This window comes from Achroia grisella, unplaced genomic scaffold (genome assembly GCF_030625045.1).
Source record: "Achroia grisella isolate CSIRO2021 unplaced genomic scaffold, CSIRO_AGI_Agris_v1 utg8557, whole genome shotgun sequence".
Taxonomy (NCBI): domain Eukaryota; kingdom Metazoa; phylum Arthropoda; class Insecta; order Lepidoptera; family Pyralidae; genus Achroia; species Achroia grisella.
In genome coordinates this window covers 8,976-25,317 of record NW_026713044.1, presented here as the reverse complement: position 1 = coordinate 25,317, position 16,342 = coordinate 8,976, and the positions used below count along the sequence as shown (strand labels likewise).

Below are 16,342 nucleotides of genomic sequence, written 5' to 3'. Positions count from 1 at the left end.
CACGGATCACTCGCCTCCTGGGAACTTCGGATGCCCCTACATCCTCCGCTCCGAGTGTCCAAGTTGGGGCTTCGGGTGAAAATACACCTTCCGCCCCCCACGCAAAGGCCGCGATCGCCGCTGCGTTGCGCTAGAAGCGCACCGCAGCCGCGACCGCGTATAGCCTTCCCGCCGGACGGAAGCGGTCCTGAAGGCACCGCTCCGCCCGGTGCCCCGACGGGTCGGGGCGACACACGCATACTTACCTTCGGCGACGTACTCCCTGCGCCGTCAGCAGTCTGCCCACCAAGCCGCACCAAGGCGCAGCCCGGGGATGTCCTCCGCAGATAGGACTCCCGATCTTAACATGTTAAAATCGGGAGCTGCCTACTCGTGAATACTTACCCAGATTCGCGATGCGCCTCCGGGACCGTATCCTCCATAAGCACTACCGCGCCACACGGTTAAACCGTAGGCGCCGGTAGTGTTGCCTCCTCGAGTGTTGCCCAGCGTCCGAAGACGCCTAGCAACGATCCTCCCGCTGTCTTCTCACGCCGCGTCGACTCCGTCGTCTGCGGGCGCTCCTCGCCCGGACGACGTCCTCCTCGTCGACAGCCGCGCCGACCGCCAGAGGTTTTTTATAGAGGTTGTCTCCTCGCAGCCCCGAGCGAACCCAGGGCCCCCGTTCTCACACTGGGCGGACGACCACTGTCATCACACCCAGTGCAAGTTTACGGTATGAAGATACACTCGCAGTCTTCGCCAGAGACAACTCCGTCGTCTACGGGCACTCCTGCCCGCAACTCCGTCCTCCTCATGACTCTGACTCCGACCGCGAGAGGTTTTTTATAGAGGTTGTCTCCTCGCAGCCCCGAGCGAACCCAGGGCCCCGCTCCCACACTGGGCGGACGACCTCCTGTCATCACACCCAGTGCAAGTTTACGGTATGAAGGTACACTCGCAGTCTTGGCCAGAGATAACTCCGTCGTCTACGGGCACTCCTGCCCGCAACTCCGTCCTCCTCATCAACTCTGACGCCGACCGCGAGCGGTTTTTTATAGAGGTTGGCTCCTCGCAGCCCCGGGCGAACCCAGGGCCCCCGCTCTCACACTAGGTGGACGACCTCCTGTCATCAACACCCAGTGCAAGTTTGCGGTGTGAGTCAGTCCGGCTATGCGCAAAGCACCACCGGACCCGACCCGAATGCTTCGCTCACGGCCTGGACGGGTCCCGGTTGGGGTCAGGACCCATTGTCCTAGCCGCTCGCGTCGCCCTCTCGCCGAAATCGGCCTAGGTGGCACGCCACCATAATTGGACGGGCGCCGTTAAACAGCGCCCACCCCCTACTCGCCGGGCTACTGGCCGACATAGTAGCAGTATCCCGAAGGAACGTCTACTATCCCGCCCGGGGCGTACCAGAACCAAACCATTGCTCGGCCACCGTTCCCCGCGGACGTATCCACGAGGATGGGGAAGCCTCCCAATGGCAGGCCCATACTAGGAGGTTGCCCGACCACACGCCCCAACCTTTTTTTTTTTTTTTTTAACAAGGGGAAATCCGTCATGGAGACCCGCACGCCTCGGGGGAAGCGTGGGGGTACTGCCGGACTCCTACCGGCTAAAACCCCTTGGTGTCCTCCGCGCGCTGTGGTGCCGGGGTTGGGATCGAAACATTCAACCGTGATCCCCGGCAGCGCGGGCATACTCCTGAGTGGCGCACGCGGACACCACGCGCGCCAACTCCTGGCCTCATCCCGCCTTAGGTGACAGCCGACGCCCCCGCATCGACTGCCGCGAGGCCCGTGGTGGGAGGTGACGGGCCGGGCTCGGCCTCCATCTCCTCCACTCTCGCCGCCTGTTTGGGCGGACGGCACCCCTTGGTGCTGCCCATCCTGTCCCACGCCCCAACCTAACCTAACCTTTTTTTTTTTTTTTTTTTTAACGTGTGGAAAATCTTCAAAAGACCGTCACCTCGCCGGAGGGAAGGCGAGGTGGTGTGTGAGACTTGACTCACTAAAAACCACACGGTGTACCTACGAGCGCCTATGCCGGAGCCAGGGGATCGCGAGTGCATTCTACCCCAGCTCCGATGGCGACGGCCCGCCCTGTAGATGTTGTAGGGCAGGCCCCATCTCGTTTTGTGGTTAGGGCGACCTATTTCGCCCTACTCCATTGTGGAGGCGTGTGGGTACACGCGCACACCTCCGGGGCCTTTGGATTGGGGGACTGCCTCCCTCAAGGCAGTCACCCCGGCCCCAGTGGGGGATAGAGGGGGGCGGAGTTGGATACGCTCCCACCTCTAGGCCTGGCTCTTCTGCGGCGGAGGGAAGCGGGACGAGCTGACTCCCGCTCCCTTTCCGCCGCCTCCTTCCGCGAGATAACTTCCTCGCAGAAGGAGCTCACCGCCAGCCACGATCTCTCGCTACTGACCATCCTCCGAACTAAATTCGGCAGCGAGAGATCGTCCCCCACTATTCGTGTGAGGACACGGCGCTCACTCTCGAACGCTGGACATTCGTCCAGCGTGTGTTGCGCCGTGTCCTCAACACCTCCGCACTCGTGGCAGCCGGTCGTCGGCTCCTTCCTCGCCACATGACACAGATACCGCCCGAAGCATCCGTGCCCGGACAGTATCTGCGTCATGCGGTACGTCAGTGGCCATCTCCTATTCATCCACCGTTTGAGGATGGGACGGACAGCCTCGACGGTCCTCAGGCCGGCTGACGGGCTCATTAGCCTTGCCCGCCATTCGATCCTGAGGATCCGCCGAAAGTCGGACCTCCGCGCTTCGATCTCATGACCAGCGGGTGCCTCCCCCATGGAACGTCGCTCCGCGCGCCAGTGGTACACTGACGCGTGGAGCTCCGCTACCAAGTCCCACGGAGGAGACCCCGCCAGCAGACCCGCCGCTTCCCCGGATATGGTGCGGTAGCCTCTAATGGCCCTGATGGCCATGGCCCTGTGTGGCCTGTTAAGACAGGCCACATTTTCCCTGCCTAGGGCCCCCACCCAGATGGGGGCCCCGTACAGGGCCATGGACCGCACCACGCCGAGGTATAGGCGGCGGGAACCTTCTCCCGGGCCCCTCACGTTTGGCAGCAGCCAGCTAAGAGCGCCGGCGGCTGCCATAAGGCGAGGGACCAGGTTCCGGAAATGAGCGCGGAAGCTCCAACGACTGTCCAGGTCAAGCCCCAAATACCTAATACAGGGCTTGACCCCCACCCTCTGGCCACTGACGACCAGCTGGGCATCCGGAGGTGGCGCGCGCCGAGGCCCATGAAAACATAGGACCTCGGTCTTCTCCAGCGCCACCTGGAGCCCAAGCCTCCTTATTCGGCCGACGACCAGTGCCACGCTTGCCGTGGCAAAGCGGGTAGCCTCCCGTAGGTCCCGCCCCCGGGCAGTGACCAAGGTGTCATCCGCGTAACACACGAGGTCAGTGCCCGTTACAAGGGCGCCCCGCAGGTTCCAATCATACCCGATGTTCCACAGGATCGGGCCCAGAACCGACCCCTGTGGAACACCGCGTTGCATGTCCCTCGGCACTACAACACCGTTCCGCCCCGTGCATAGCACAGACCTGTCTTCGAGATAGGCCCCGATCACGTCCCGAATGTAGGGAGGCGCGCGATGGTATTTCAGCGCCTCCCTAATAGTCGCAAAGGGCAGGGTGTTGAAGGCGTTCTTTATGTCCAACGAGACCGCCAACAACACCCCACCCTGGGACGTCGCCTCTTCCGAGAGGGAGCGCACACGCGAGATCGCGTCTATCGTCGAGCGCCCCTCTCGGAACCCGAACTGCTTCGGGCTGAGATCGGGACCTACCTGAGACAGGTGTTGGACGAGTCGGCCCGCCAAGATTCTCTCGAAGAGCTTGCCGATCTCGTCCAACAGCACTATGGGGCGGAACGCCGAGGGAACCACCGAACCTGCGGGGTGCTCCGCTTTGCGGAGCAGGACCACTCTACCCGCTTTCCACTGATTGGGAAACCGTCCCGACTCCAGACACGCATTGAACAAGCGCCGGAGTCGGTCCCCTAGGGTGTTTAGGGCCAAGGCCAGGACGCGGCCGTGGATACCATCCGGACCCGGGGCGACATTCTTGCCCCGGAGTTTATCCACGGCCGCGGCGAACTCCTCCTCGGTGATGGCAGGAACCGCAGCAGCGCTGACGCCGCTGGCCTCTCCATCACTGCCACGCGGCATCATCGGAGGAGGTGTGAAGGGAGGCTGTCTCGGGAACAGCTCCTCCAACACCCCCTCCAACTGCTGCGGCTGGAGACCCTCTGCCACGGGGGCGCCCAGGGGCGTAATTTGCCCCTGACGAACCTATAAGGTCGCCCCCATGGATCCCTGTCCAGGGTCTCCAGGAGTTCTTCCCTGGCTGTCTCCTTGGCCCTGCTGATGGACAGCTGCAGAGCTTTCTTCCTCTCTTTGTACTGCTCGTACAGCTGTGCTTCCTCGTCGGCGTCGCGGCCCCGCCTGAGTCGGCGGTGCCTGGTGTACCGGCGGCGGGCGGCGGAGCACTCCTCTCTCAACGCCGCTATCTCCTCCGACCACCAGTACACCTGACGCCTAGGAGGTCGAGGGCCGGCTCGGGGCATCGCCGCGTCGCAAATGTGCGACAGAGCCTCACCGAACCAGCCCACCTCTGCGTCGACCTCCACAGGCCCCTCCGGTATCGGAACCCAGGCCTGGACGATGGAAGCCTCCATCAGCACGTCTTTATTCAGACGTTTCAACACCCATCTGGGGAGTTGTGGGACATTCCTCTCCTGGCGACCGGGGTGCGGAGCTACGGGTGAGGGGAGAACATCTATCCGGATATACCGATGATCGGATAGAGTCTCCACCTCATCCAACACCTGCCAGCTCCGCACCCTCTGTGCGATCGCTGGACTGCAGAGGGATACGTCGACATGCGACTCCCCCTGCTGTCTCACGCACGTGGCGGCCGACCCTCGGTTCAACACCACCAGGCCGGCCGCGGCCGCCCAGTCTTCCAGGACCCTGCCTCGAGAGTCGGTGATGGGGGAGCCCCATGCCGTGGATTTGGCATTGAAGTCCCCCATCACCATCATTGGACGGGCCGAGTATAGCTCCAGAGCGGCCCCCAGCCCGTCCATGAACTGCTCGAACTCGGCGAGAGTCCTGTTCGGAGAGAAGTATGTCCCGACAACGACGGTTTCCCCCCAACTCACACCTATGTACCCCGCTCCGCCGAATAGGCGGCTGACGAGCGGGGTCGCGGGGTTGCCCGCGCCGACAATGGCCACCAGGCCAGAGGGGTCGCCGAACCAATGGTCACTTCGTGGGACACGATATGGTTCGGCGACCACTGCAAGGTCAACTCCCCACTGCGCCGCGCTCTGCAGAAGCAGATCTTGGGCGCGCGCGCAGTGGTTGAGATTCCCCTGCAGGAGGCGATGGACTGCCATTATTGACCGGTGTCCATCACCTCAGCCTCTCCCCGGCGGCCATTGCCGCGGGCCGACGACAGTGCGGATCCCCTCTTTTTGTTTCGGGACTGGGGGCACTTTTTGGCCCCCACCCGGTGGTCGGCTGGGCGACCCGCCGCTGCGCAAACCACGCAGTGTGGGGTCGCCGAACATCCGGCCGCTTTATGGCCGGGAACCCCACACCGGTAGCACAAGCCACTCCGGTCCTCCTCGTGCGAGCACCTCGCCACCACGTGCCCGCTCTCCAGGCACCTGAAGCACCGGAGCGGCTTCTGCCGCAACAGTTCCGCAGCGGCTGATACCCAGCCGACACGAATCCGCCCTGCCGTCGTCACTTTCTTGACCGCGGCTAATGGGGCCCGCACCCAGCAGGTGCCCAGGCCCGACGCGCCGCGCCGAATCTCCCCGACATTGACGGCGTCCGCCGTGCACTCGCCGTGTTGTGCCACGGCGGCCGCCACCTCTTCCCGGTCGGTACCGTCGTCCAGGCCCATCAGCCTCATCTCGGCCGTCTTGGTGGGCCTGGCGACGCGACCTGTACCTTCCGGGAAGACGTCCCGGAACTTCGACGCGAGCGCGTCGGCCTGGTCTCCCGTCTGGGACCCTGGAATCTCCAGGATCCGGGCCCCAGTAGCCGCGGTCTTGAAGCGCAGACTTCCAAGACCCAAGGAGGCAAGGTCGATCTTCTCCTTCGCCTCCTTGAGGACCTTCGAGTAGGTCATACCCGCAGCCTCCGCCTCCGGGCAGAGCGACACGACTACGGCCGCCGAGCGCGGCGCGCGCAGTTTAGATGGTGACGGCGGGGCCGGTTTGCCCTTCTTCCCCTGAGAGGGAGCCCCAGAGCTCCTCTGAGTACTTTGGGTACTCTGGGTCTGCCTCTCAGGGACGCTGCGGTTTTTGCCGCCCCGTCTCACCACTGTATTCCAGCCATCCTGCGCGCGCCCTGCGCCCGACGGCCCCGGCTGTTGGCTGCCGGATGTTTGCCGGCTAGCGGGTTGACCACCCAAAGGTGGGAAGTCTGCGCCTTGTGCCCCGCGCAGATGGGGGGCATCCCTAAACCCCGGACCCCCTGCGCCAGGGATGCGGGCCAAAACCTCGTACCGCCCATCGCTTTGTAGCGGCGGGCGGTATTCAGGGCGGATTGTCGACGCCGGGGAGCTGATGCCCAGGGCAGCCTTGATTTCACGGATGCCCTTCTCAATTTGGGCACCGATACGGGCATCAATTAGCTCCCCGGTCGCCCTCATGATATCCGCCCTGAAGGCCCCGACTTCGTCCGGCTCGGGGGTCGGGCCAGGTGCCCTTACCCTCGGAGACCCCTGCGGCGCGCGGGAAGCAGCCAGAGGAGGTTGCGACCCCGAGTTCGCCGCGAGTTGCCGCATTTGGGCTTGGAGGGCCTGGAGCTGGCTTCGGAGCTCCTTGTTCTCCTTACGGAGCTCCTCCACCTGCGCCTCCAACATTCGCCGTTTGACGGCGCCCGCGGTGAACTCGCTGTTGATGGCGGCACTCCCGTCCAGTTCCTCCGCCATCAACATCACGGAGCTGATGCTCTCCTTCAGCTGCTTCTGGTCGGTCCCCTTTAAGTTCCCGCACCTGTGCACCGTGTCCAGGGCAGCCCCGAGCTTTCTCTGGGCCTCCGCCCTGAAGACGGCCACAGGCTGCGAGTCGTCCTTTTGGGGGACCTTCCCCTTTCCCGCAGGAACCTCCGAGGGTCGGACAAACACCCCGTCGTCCCCCCGCTTTTCCTGTCGCCGGGACTTCGGCGACGTTGCCGGACTCTCTGTGGCCCGGCCCACGGGCACCACCAGGACTACCCCGTTCCCGGACGACGGGCAGGGGATTTTGGACGGCTTGCCCGCCGCCCCGGAAGGGCCCGGTCCATCCACGTGCGGCCGCTTCGGAACGGCCGCTTTCGCCAGCCCGTCCTCGCTCGACACAAGGCAGCCGGACAAATCGTCCTCCACCAGCATCGAGCGCGTCGAGCGCGTGGAGCGCGTCGACGACGCCGAAGAGGGACGAGATGTCCGCGACCTTGCTCGCGAGACGGGCCGCGACCTCGCCGCCGACCGCACCGTGTCGGCGTCCGCCAATGTGACGGAGTCCGTCATGGACCAAAAGTCCAGGTCCCGGGGTAGGGACAGGTACTCCTCGTCCCCCCGGCGGGGGACGGGAAAAGAAGGGGGCTGGTAGTACCAGCCAACTCCCTTAAGTCGTCGGCAGCAGTAACACGCCCAACCTAAGTCGGGCGGGTAATACGGAGGCTAGCGCCTCCACAGGCTGCTCCAGGGTTTCCCCTGGAGCAGGCACAGCAAACAGGAGTTGCCCCCTGTCGCTCCCGGTGAGTCCACCACAAACCACCTCAGCGCAAAAGAAACAAAGAAAACAAAACAAAACAAAGGAAACTTAACCTAACTAACCTAACCTAAGTATATGTACAAAACCTAACCTATTTAATTAAAAGAAAAGAAAGAAATAAAAAGAATCAACAACAACAAACAAATACAAACAGACACTACTATACTATCGTAACCTAACTAACCTAACCTAACTATATATGTACAAAACCTAACTAACTTAACAATTAAAAGAAAAGAAAGAAAAGAAAGAAAGAAAGATAATATATTGCGCTAGCGCCAAAAAGAAAACACCAAAAAACACCCAAACAGACACTACTATACTATCGTCCAAAAAATGTGGTCAAGTTGTGCCTTCAAAAATGTGGAACCAAAAAATGTGGAACGCTTCACGATTTTGCGTGTCATCCCTGCGCAGGGGCCACGCTAATCCTCTCTGTATCGTCCCAACTCCAGCACATGTACTGCCGAAGCAAGTACAAAAAAAATGTGGTCAAGTTGTGCCTTAACCATTTTGTGTGTTCCATCCTTGTCAAGGGGAGTGCTAACCGTCTCTCCTTTCAATAGACACAACCTAACCTAACCTAACCTAACCTAACCTAACCTAACCTTTTTTTTTTTTTTTTTTTTTTTTCACGTCAGGAAAATCCATCATGGAGAACCATTCCCTTAGGGAAGAATGGATACTGCCGGACTCCTACCTGCTAAAAACCTGACGACTGTTCCTCCTCGACATAATCGCCGTGGCCATGGGATACGCAAAGCATTCACCAAGACCACCGGCATGGTTCCCATCGAAGGGACCTCCATCTAGGCGTGCAGGGAACAGTCTCTGCACGCCACCTCCAGACCCTAAAACCTCCCCGGCGAGCTTCGGATTGCCCTAACAATCCTCCACCCTAGGGTCAATTTTGGAGTCGATGCACACCTGATTTTACTCAAGTGTCCATCGACTCCCCCCCCCCACCTGTGGCCCGTGCCGCGGCTCGGGCCTTTGGCGGGCGACACAAATTTGTGACGCCCACTCTATGGTCGGACTTGCGACCCGCCGCGGCACAGTACCGACACTTCGGTGATGGCGCGGCGCAGCGTGCGGCCTTATGTCCGGGCTCGCTGCAGCGGAAGCAAATTCCGCTGCTGTCTTCCGCAGCGGTGCATCGCACTCCCACGTGGCCTGTAAGCAGGCAGCGATAGCACCGCTGAGGACGCGGATCCAACGACTGCACCCGCGCCATCACCCACCCGATCCTGAGCCGGCCGGCCTCGGCCAACTTCTTTGCGGCGGCCACAGGGCACCGCACCCACACAGATCCCGTACCCTGGGTGTTGCGCCGGATTTCCCCGGTTTTCACCGAGGACTCCGGGCAACCCCCCTCACGCATCACGGCTACGACCACGTCGGCCACCATCACCGAGTCGTCCAGATCTCCGATCCGCAGTTCGGCCGACTTAACTGGCCTGGAGACCCGGACGTCCTCGGGCAGGACCTCCTCGATTTTGGCGGCCAACGCGTCTGCCGCCTCGCCTGTGTGCGTTCCGGGGATTTCCAGGATACGGGACCCGGTTCTCCCTACTTTGAACCTCAGGTCGGTGATACCGAGCTGGGCCAAGGAAATCTTGGCCTTCGCTTCGGTGAGCACCGACCTGTAGGTGACGCCTCTCTCCTCGGCTCCCGGCCTCATGGTAAGAACCACCGCCGATGACCGAGGAGGGCGTGCTTTCGCCTTCTTCTTCCGCGGGGGTGTTTTCCTCTGCGGTACCTCTGTGGGGCCGCCGCTTGGCGCCTTCGTTGGTCGCGCGCTGGTGGGACCCGCCTGGCTTGCGCCAGCACCTTTGCGCTTACCACGCCTCACAACCGTCGCCCAGCCCTCCTTGTTCGCTCCAGACGTCGACGGTTGTGAGGCATGTCCTCCACTGGGCTCTCGAACCCTGTCAGCCGCTGCACCGGATGATCCGGCAGTAGGCGTACTCTTGGCGGCCTTTTGCGGCCGCGTTCGCTTCGCCGAAATCCGCTCCTCCATTTCGGCGAAGCGGGTGTTCATCATTTCGCCTACTCGCCGGATGATCCGGTCTTCGGCGTCCTCTGACAGGGTTCGGGGCGTGGCACCTTCCGGCGCTTCCGCCGTCGTCCCCGTAATCATCACCGGCGGGAGCTCGGTGGCGGTCTGCGCCTCCTCCAGCTGGCGCATGGTCTTATGCAGGGCGGCGCGGTCTAGAGCGTTGGACTTCTTAAGGTCCTCTAGTTGTCTGGCGCTCTCCCGCGCCTGCCTCTGCCATTCCTCCCTCTCCGCCTTCAACGCGGCCAGCTCTTCGGCCAACGCGGCGGAAGACTGCGACGCCATCTGGAGCTGTCGGAACTTCTTCCTCTCCTCGACAGACTCCTTCAGCATCGCAGCCTTCATCTCTTTCACGTCCTCTAGCTCCGCGCGGAGTTTGCGGATCTCCCTTCTGAGGGCCTCCTCCTCCTGGTTGACCGACCTCTGCCTCAGAGCACCCGACGCCATTCGGATGGTGTCGATGGCGCGGTTAATCTCGCCTACGATAGTGCCCTTCAGGTTGCTGGACTTTTTCACAGCAGCAAGGACCTGAAGGGCACTGTCTTCAACTTTGGCGCCCAGCTCGTCGGCGCCCATCGTGGCGTTCTCCTCCGACTCTCTGCGGGCGCGCGAGACGGACCTGGACGAATCGGCTTCAGAGGCCGAAACCCCTGTCCCCGATCGTGCCGCAGACTTGGCCGCTCGCGCTCCCCTCTTAGCCGTTGGAGGGCCCCTGGCCCTACTCCTTCGAGCCGCAGACGACAGCTGCACTTCGTCGTCGTCGGAGTCCAACGCCTCCTGACCCCTCTCGGCGATCCGCCTCTTCCGATGTTTCTTTGGGGGCGAGGTACTCCCTCTCGCCTCCCCAAGGTTGTCGTCAGATCTTAATGACATTGAGGACCCGGTGCACTCCGAGTCCATATCTGCCACATGCAGTTCGAGGGCCTCGAGATAATTTACGGCCCCGTACCTCCTTATCAGCTCCCTCTGATATCGTTCTTCATCGCTGCCCGTGTCCCCCCCAGAGTACGTGGGACGGCCCACCCCCGGCGAACCCGGTGCGGTGGGGGAGGATTCTCCGGTCGCGGAGCGACCGGTACCTCCCTGGGGTAATTTACTCTTTCGTTCAGCCATGACATGTTGTTGTTCCTTTTTACGGGTGTGGTCCCGAACTCCTGCCACCAACGACGAAGAAAGAAAAAGAAAAATAACCAAAAAGACAGCAAAGACAAAAGACAGAAAAAGACAGACAAACAACCAAAGACAAATAAAAACCCAAATAAATTAAAACAAATAAAAAGAAGACAAAACAAACCAAAACAAAAGAAGAAGAAACAAAACCAAAACCAAAAACGAAGAGAAAAGTTGAGGGGGTTCGCCGGCTCCGGCAGCCTCGACTTTGTCGAGGCATGGGAAACCGCGAACACGCCCAACCTGCCGGGCTACTGGCCGACATAGTAGCCGTATCCCGAAGGAACGACTACTATCCCGCCCGGGGCGTACCAGAACCAAACCATTGCTCGGCCACCGTTCCCCGCGGACGTATCCACGAGGATGGGGAAGCCTCCCAATGGCAGGCCCATACTAGGAGGTTGCCCGACCCACGCCCCAACCTAACCTTTTTTTTTTTTTTTTTTTTTTAACGTGTGGAAAATCTTCAAAAGACCGTCACCCCGCCGGAGGGATGGCGAGGTGGTGTGTGAGACTTGACTCACTAAAAACCACACGGTATACCTCGAGGTGCCTTTGAGCCGAGGACAGGGGTTCGCATTTGCATTCCACCCTGACCCCGGCGGCATGGCCCGTCCTGTAGATGTTGTAGGACGGGCCCCCTCTCTCTGGTTAGGGTGCTCTGGACGCACCCTACCTACTCTTGGAGGCGCGTGGGTACACGCGCGCACCTCCAGGGGCCTGGCTATGGGGCAACGCCTCCCTCAAGGCATCGCCCCGGCCCCTGTGGGGGGTAGAGTCAGGACGGAGTTGGGCTCGTCCCGACGTCTACGCCTGGTCCTCCGGCGGCGGATCACTGGGGCGGATGGGTCGTTCTCACGCTCCCTCTCCGCCGCCTCCTTCTGCGACATCACTGCTTCGCAGAAGGCCACCATTGCCAGCCACGACCTCTCGCTCCTGACCATTTCCCGAACTACATTCGGCAGCGAGAGGTCGTCCCCCACATCCGCGACCAAGACGCGGCGCTCCTCTGCAAAAGCAGGGCACTCCTCCAGCACGTGCTGCGCCGTGTCCTGGTCGCATCCACACTGGTGACAGCAAGTTGTCGGCTCTCTTCTCGCGACGTTACACAGGTACCGCCCGAAACAGCCATGTCCGGACAGCACCTGTGTAAGTCGGTAGGTCAGCGGTCCACGCCGCCTGCCCATCCACTTCTTCAGTACGGGACGGACAGCTTCGACGGTCCTCAGGCCAGCCGTGGGATATGCCAGCCTCTGCTGCCATTTCTCCCTGAGGACTCGCCGAAGATGGGATTTCCGTTCCGCGATTTCCACTCCAGAAGGCTCTCCTCCCTGGGCCTTGGCCTCCGCGCGCCAGTGATATAGAGACGCGCGGGATTCTGCCTCTAGGTCCCAGGGCGGAGAGCCCGCAAGCAAGCACGCCGCCTCACCCGAGATGGTGCGGTACCCTCGGATGGCCCTCACAGCCATCGCTCGCTGCGGACGCAGGAGCGTGGCTGTGTTTTCTCTGGACAGGGCCCCATGCCAAATGGGGGCCCCGTATAGGGCCATCGACTGCACCACGTTCAGATAGAGACGACGGCAATTGCCACCCGGCCCCCCGATATTAGGCAGCAACCAGCTTAGAGCACCGGCCGCCGCCATGAGACGAGGAGCCAGGTTCCTGAAGTGGAACCGGAAATCCCAGCGACTGTCGAGGTCAAGCCCGAGGTACCTGATGTACGGCCTGACCTCCAGACTGTGGCCGCTGACCACGAGACGGGCTCCTGGCGGCGGCGCTCTACGGGGCCCATGAAAACACAGGACCTCCGTCTTGTCGAGCGCCACCTCGAGCCCCAATCTCCTTATTCTGCCGACAACTTGCGTCACACTGGCGGTAGCCAACCGGGCAGCCTCCCGGTAGTCCTGGCCCCGGGAAGTGACCAGCGTGTCGTCCGCGTAGCATACAACGCTGGTACCCCGGAGCAGAGCGCCCCGCAGATTCCAATCGTAGCCGATGTTCCACAGGACCGGACCCAGAACCGATCCCTGTGGAACACCGCGCTGCATCTCCCTCTCTACCATCGCGCCATTCCGCCCGATGCACACCACCTTCCGCTCCTGAAGGTAGGCCCCGATCACGTCCCTCAGGTAGGGAGGCACTCTATGATGTTTTAGTGCCTCCCTTATACATTCGAAGGGGAGGGTGTTGAAGGCATTTTTGATATCCAAGGATACCGCCAACAACACCCCCCCTTTGGCAACCACATTCTCCGAGAGGGCACGGACTTGCGCGATCGCATCTATTGTGGACCGGCCCTCTCGGAAACCGAACTGATTCGGGGAAAGATCGGGACCCACTTCGACCAGGTGCTTGACGAGGCGGCTCACTATAACCCTCTCAAACAGTTTGCCGACCTCGTCAAGGAGCACAATCGGGCGGAACGCCGAGGGAGAGATGGAATCTACGGGGCGTCCCTCCTTACGGAGCAGGACTACCCTGCCCGTTTTCCATTTTTTGGGAAATCGTCCCGACTCCATACACTCGTTAAAGAGGCTATGGAGTCGATCCCCAAGGGCACCAAGGGCCAAGTAGAGAGCGAGGCCGGGAACACCATCGGGTCCCGGGGCGGTGTTTTTGCCCCGGAGCCTGTCCACGGCCGTGGAGAACTCCGCCGTCGTTATTACTGGCACCCCAGCATCTACGGGACCGCCGTCGTCTTGTTGACGACCGCGCGGCCCCATTGGGGGGGGTGTGAACTCCGGCTGCTCTGGAAACAGAACTGTCAACACCCCCTCCAATTGCTGGGGCTGGAGGCTCTCTGCCACGGGGGGCGTCCAGGGGCGTAGTTTGCCCCTTACGCTCCTGTATGGGCGCCCCCATGGATCTTTATTGAGAGTCTCCAGGAGTTCCTCCTTGGCTCTCTCTTTGGCCCTGCTGATGGCGAGCTGCAGCGTCTTCTTCTTCAGCGTGTATTGCGCATGCAGCTCGGCTTCTATAGCGGCGTCGCGGCCCCGCCTAAGACGGCGGTGCCTAGTGTACTGGCGTCTAGCGGCCATGCTTTCAACTCGCAAGGCCGCTATCTCTTCGGACCACCAGTACACTTGACGTCTCGGAGGGGGAGGGCGGGCCCGGGGCATGGCCGCATCGCAGATGCGGGTCATAGCCTCCCCGAGCCAATTAGCTTCCTCCTCTACCTCCACAGGCCTGGATAGAGATGGTGACCAGGCCTGCACTATAGAAGCCTCCACCAGCAAGTCTCTATTGAGACGCTTCAGTGCCCATTTGGGGAACGTCGGAGCGTTTCTCTCCGGGCGATCCGGGTGCGGAGCTCCGGACGGGGGGAGAATGTCGAACCTGATATAACGATGGTCCGACAGGGTCTCCACCTCGTCCATCACCTGCCAGCTCTGCACCCGACGTGCGATGGATGGAGTGGCAAGGGAGATGTCCACTATGGATTCCCCCTGCCATCGCACGCATGTGGCGACCGACCCCACGTTTAAGACAGCGAGATCAGAAGCCACCGCCCAATCCTCCAGGACCGCGCCTCGCGCACTAGTACTGGGGGAACCCCAAGCCATGGATTTGGCATTGAGGTCCCCCATGACGAGCACTGAACGGGCCGAGTGGACACTTATGACGGTGGCCAGCCCGTTCAGATACTGTTCAAATTCGGCGACGGTCCTGTTGGGAGAGAAGTACACTCCGACGACGACGATTTCCCCCCAACTCACACCAACAAATCCCCTGCCCCTGAAGAGGGGCAAACAGGGAGGGGAGGCAGAACTCCCCCCGACTCGAACGACGGCAGCGAGGCCGTCAGAGTCGCCGAACCAATTTGCAGATGACGGAACTCTGTATGGTTCGGCGACTGCGACCACATCCACGAGCCACTCAGCCGCACTCTGGAGGAGTAGGTCTTGTGCTGCGGCCGAGTGGTTCGTATTCGCCTGAAGGAGACGGAGGGGACGAGGAGCCATTTAGGTGGCCGTTTCTTCTCTCAACCCCTCGTAACTGTTCGATGTTACGGTGGCAGCAGCCGCGGGAGGTGCGGGTGCCGGCCCCTTCTTCGCTTTTTGCCTTCCCTGGGAGCAGTTCTTACTACCCAGCCAATGTTCCGCCGGTTTCCCTGCGTCGCGGCAGATCGCGCAGTTGGGCGCCGCTGTACAGCCGACGGATTTATGGCCGGGCTTGCTACATCTGTAGCAGAGGCCACTGCGGTCCCCCTCGTGCGGGCACCTTGTTCTCACGTGCCCGTTTTGTAGGCACTTAAAGCATCGCAGTGGCCTCTGTTTGAGGAGCTCCACCGGGGCCGACACCCAGCCAATGCGGATGCGGGCTGCCGTTGTGATCTTTTTGACCACAAGGACCGGAGCCCGCACCCAACATGTACCGACACCCGAGGGGTTAATTCGGATTTCACCTGCTTTAACGTCCCCGGGTGCACAATCACCATCTCTAGCTACTGCCTCCGTAACATCGTTCAGGGTGACAGAGTCATCCAAGCCCATTATCCGCATTTCTGCAGACTTTGTGGGCCTGGAGACCTGTACCCTGTTTTCCCCCAGCACTTCGCGGAGTTTAGCTGCCAGGGCATCCGCTCTATCCCCGCTCTGGGCACCTGGGATTTCCAAAATCCTCGCCCCAGTCGCCGCTGATTTGAAGCGGACTTCAGCTATTCCCAGGGAGGGAAGGTCTATTTTAGACTTTGCCTCCCTGAGAATGGCGGCATAATTTGTTCCCGCCTTTTCCGCTTCCGGTGGCAGGGCGATATGGTATAAACTAGTAGTTAGGTAAGGTAGTGAATAATAGGTGTAGAAATAGTATTATAGGAATATAGACCTTTATTTTATTATAAACTCTCATTGGTCTTAGGATCTCTATTAACGATATATTTATTATTATCCACATTGCTACTTAATTAAAATAATCAACAGGTCTTGGCCTTTAATAATATCTATCAATTATTCTACAGTAATTGCTTAACTTTACATATTAGGACTCTTAGTCCATTCATCAATTTATATCCCATGACTATCCGCCTAGTGGTTACTCCTACATCTCAACTTTATACATTAGGACTCTTAGTCCTTTCATATATATAATTACAACTAAGGAGTTCGGTTCTTCATCAATTTATATCCTATGACTATCCACTTTGTGGTTAATCAATTTACAACAACCAGGCCTTGGCCTTTACATCTAAGGACTTCGGTCCTCTATCATATCGACTAACCACCTAGTGGTTACTCCTACATCTCAACAATCCAGGTCTCAGACCACAATCACTATTATCAATATTATCTTGGTTATTTCACTATGTGATTAATCAAGTTCTATT

At 60.3% G+C, this 16,342-nt stretch overlaps 2 protein-coding genes and 2 non-coding genes across 4 annotated transcripts; all 4 read right to left on the bottom strand.

Annotated features, from left to right (window-relative positions):
- Positions 1-1,738: 1,738 nt before the first annotated feature.
- On the bottom strand, positions 1,739-7,546 carry LOC131852556 (mitogen-activated protein kinase kinase kinase 10-like). Its single transcript, XM_059203236.1, has 2 exons — positions 5,885-7,546; positions 1,739-1,888 (listed from the first exon to the last, which is right to left on the bottom strand). The coding sequence occupies exons 1-2, from the start codon at positions 7,544-7,546 to the stop codon at positions 1,739-1,741; spliced, it is 1,812 nt and encodes a 603-aa protein (XP_059059219.1).
- A 619-nt stretch (positions 7,547-8,165) lies between these two features.
- Positions 8,166-8,272, bottom strand: LOC131852571 (U6 spliceosomal RNA). The gene has a single exon (XR_009357943.1). It is a non-coding gene; the product is annotated as a U6 spliceosomal RNA (small nuclear RNA).
- Position 8,273: 1 nt separating this feature from the next.
- Positions 8,274-8,363, bottom strand: LOC131852572 (U6atac minor spliceosomal RNA). Its single transcript, XR_009357944.1, has one exon. It is a non-coding gene; the product is annotated as a U6atac minor spliceosomal RNA (small nuclear RNA).
- Positions 8,364-8,730: 367 nt separating this feature from the next.
- Positions 8,731-10,962, bottom strand: LOC131852555 (uncharacterized). The gene has a single exon (XM_059203235.1). The coding sequence runs from the start codon at positions 10,960-10,962 to the stop codon at positions 8,731-8,733; it is 2,232 nt and encodes a 743-aa protein (XP_059059218.1).
- Between the last annotated feature and the right edge of the window lie 5,380 nt (positions 10,963-16,342).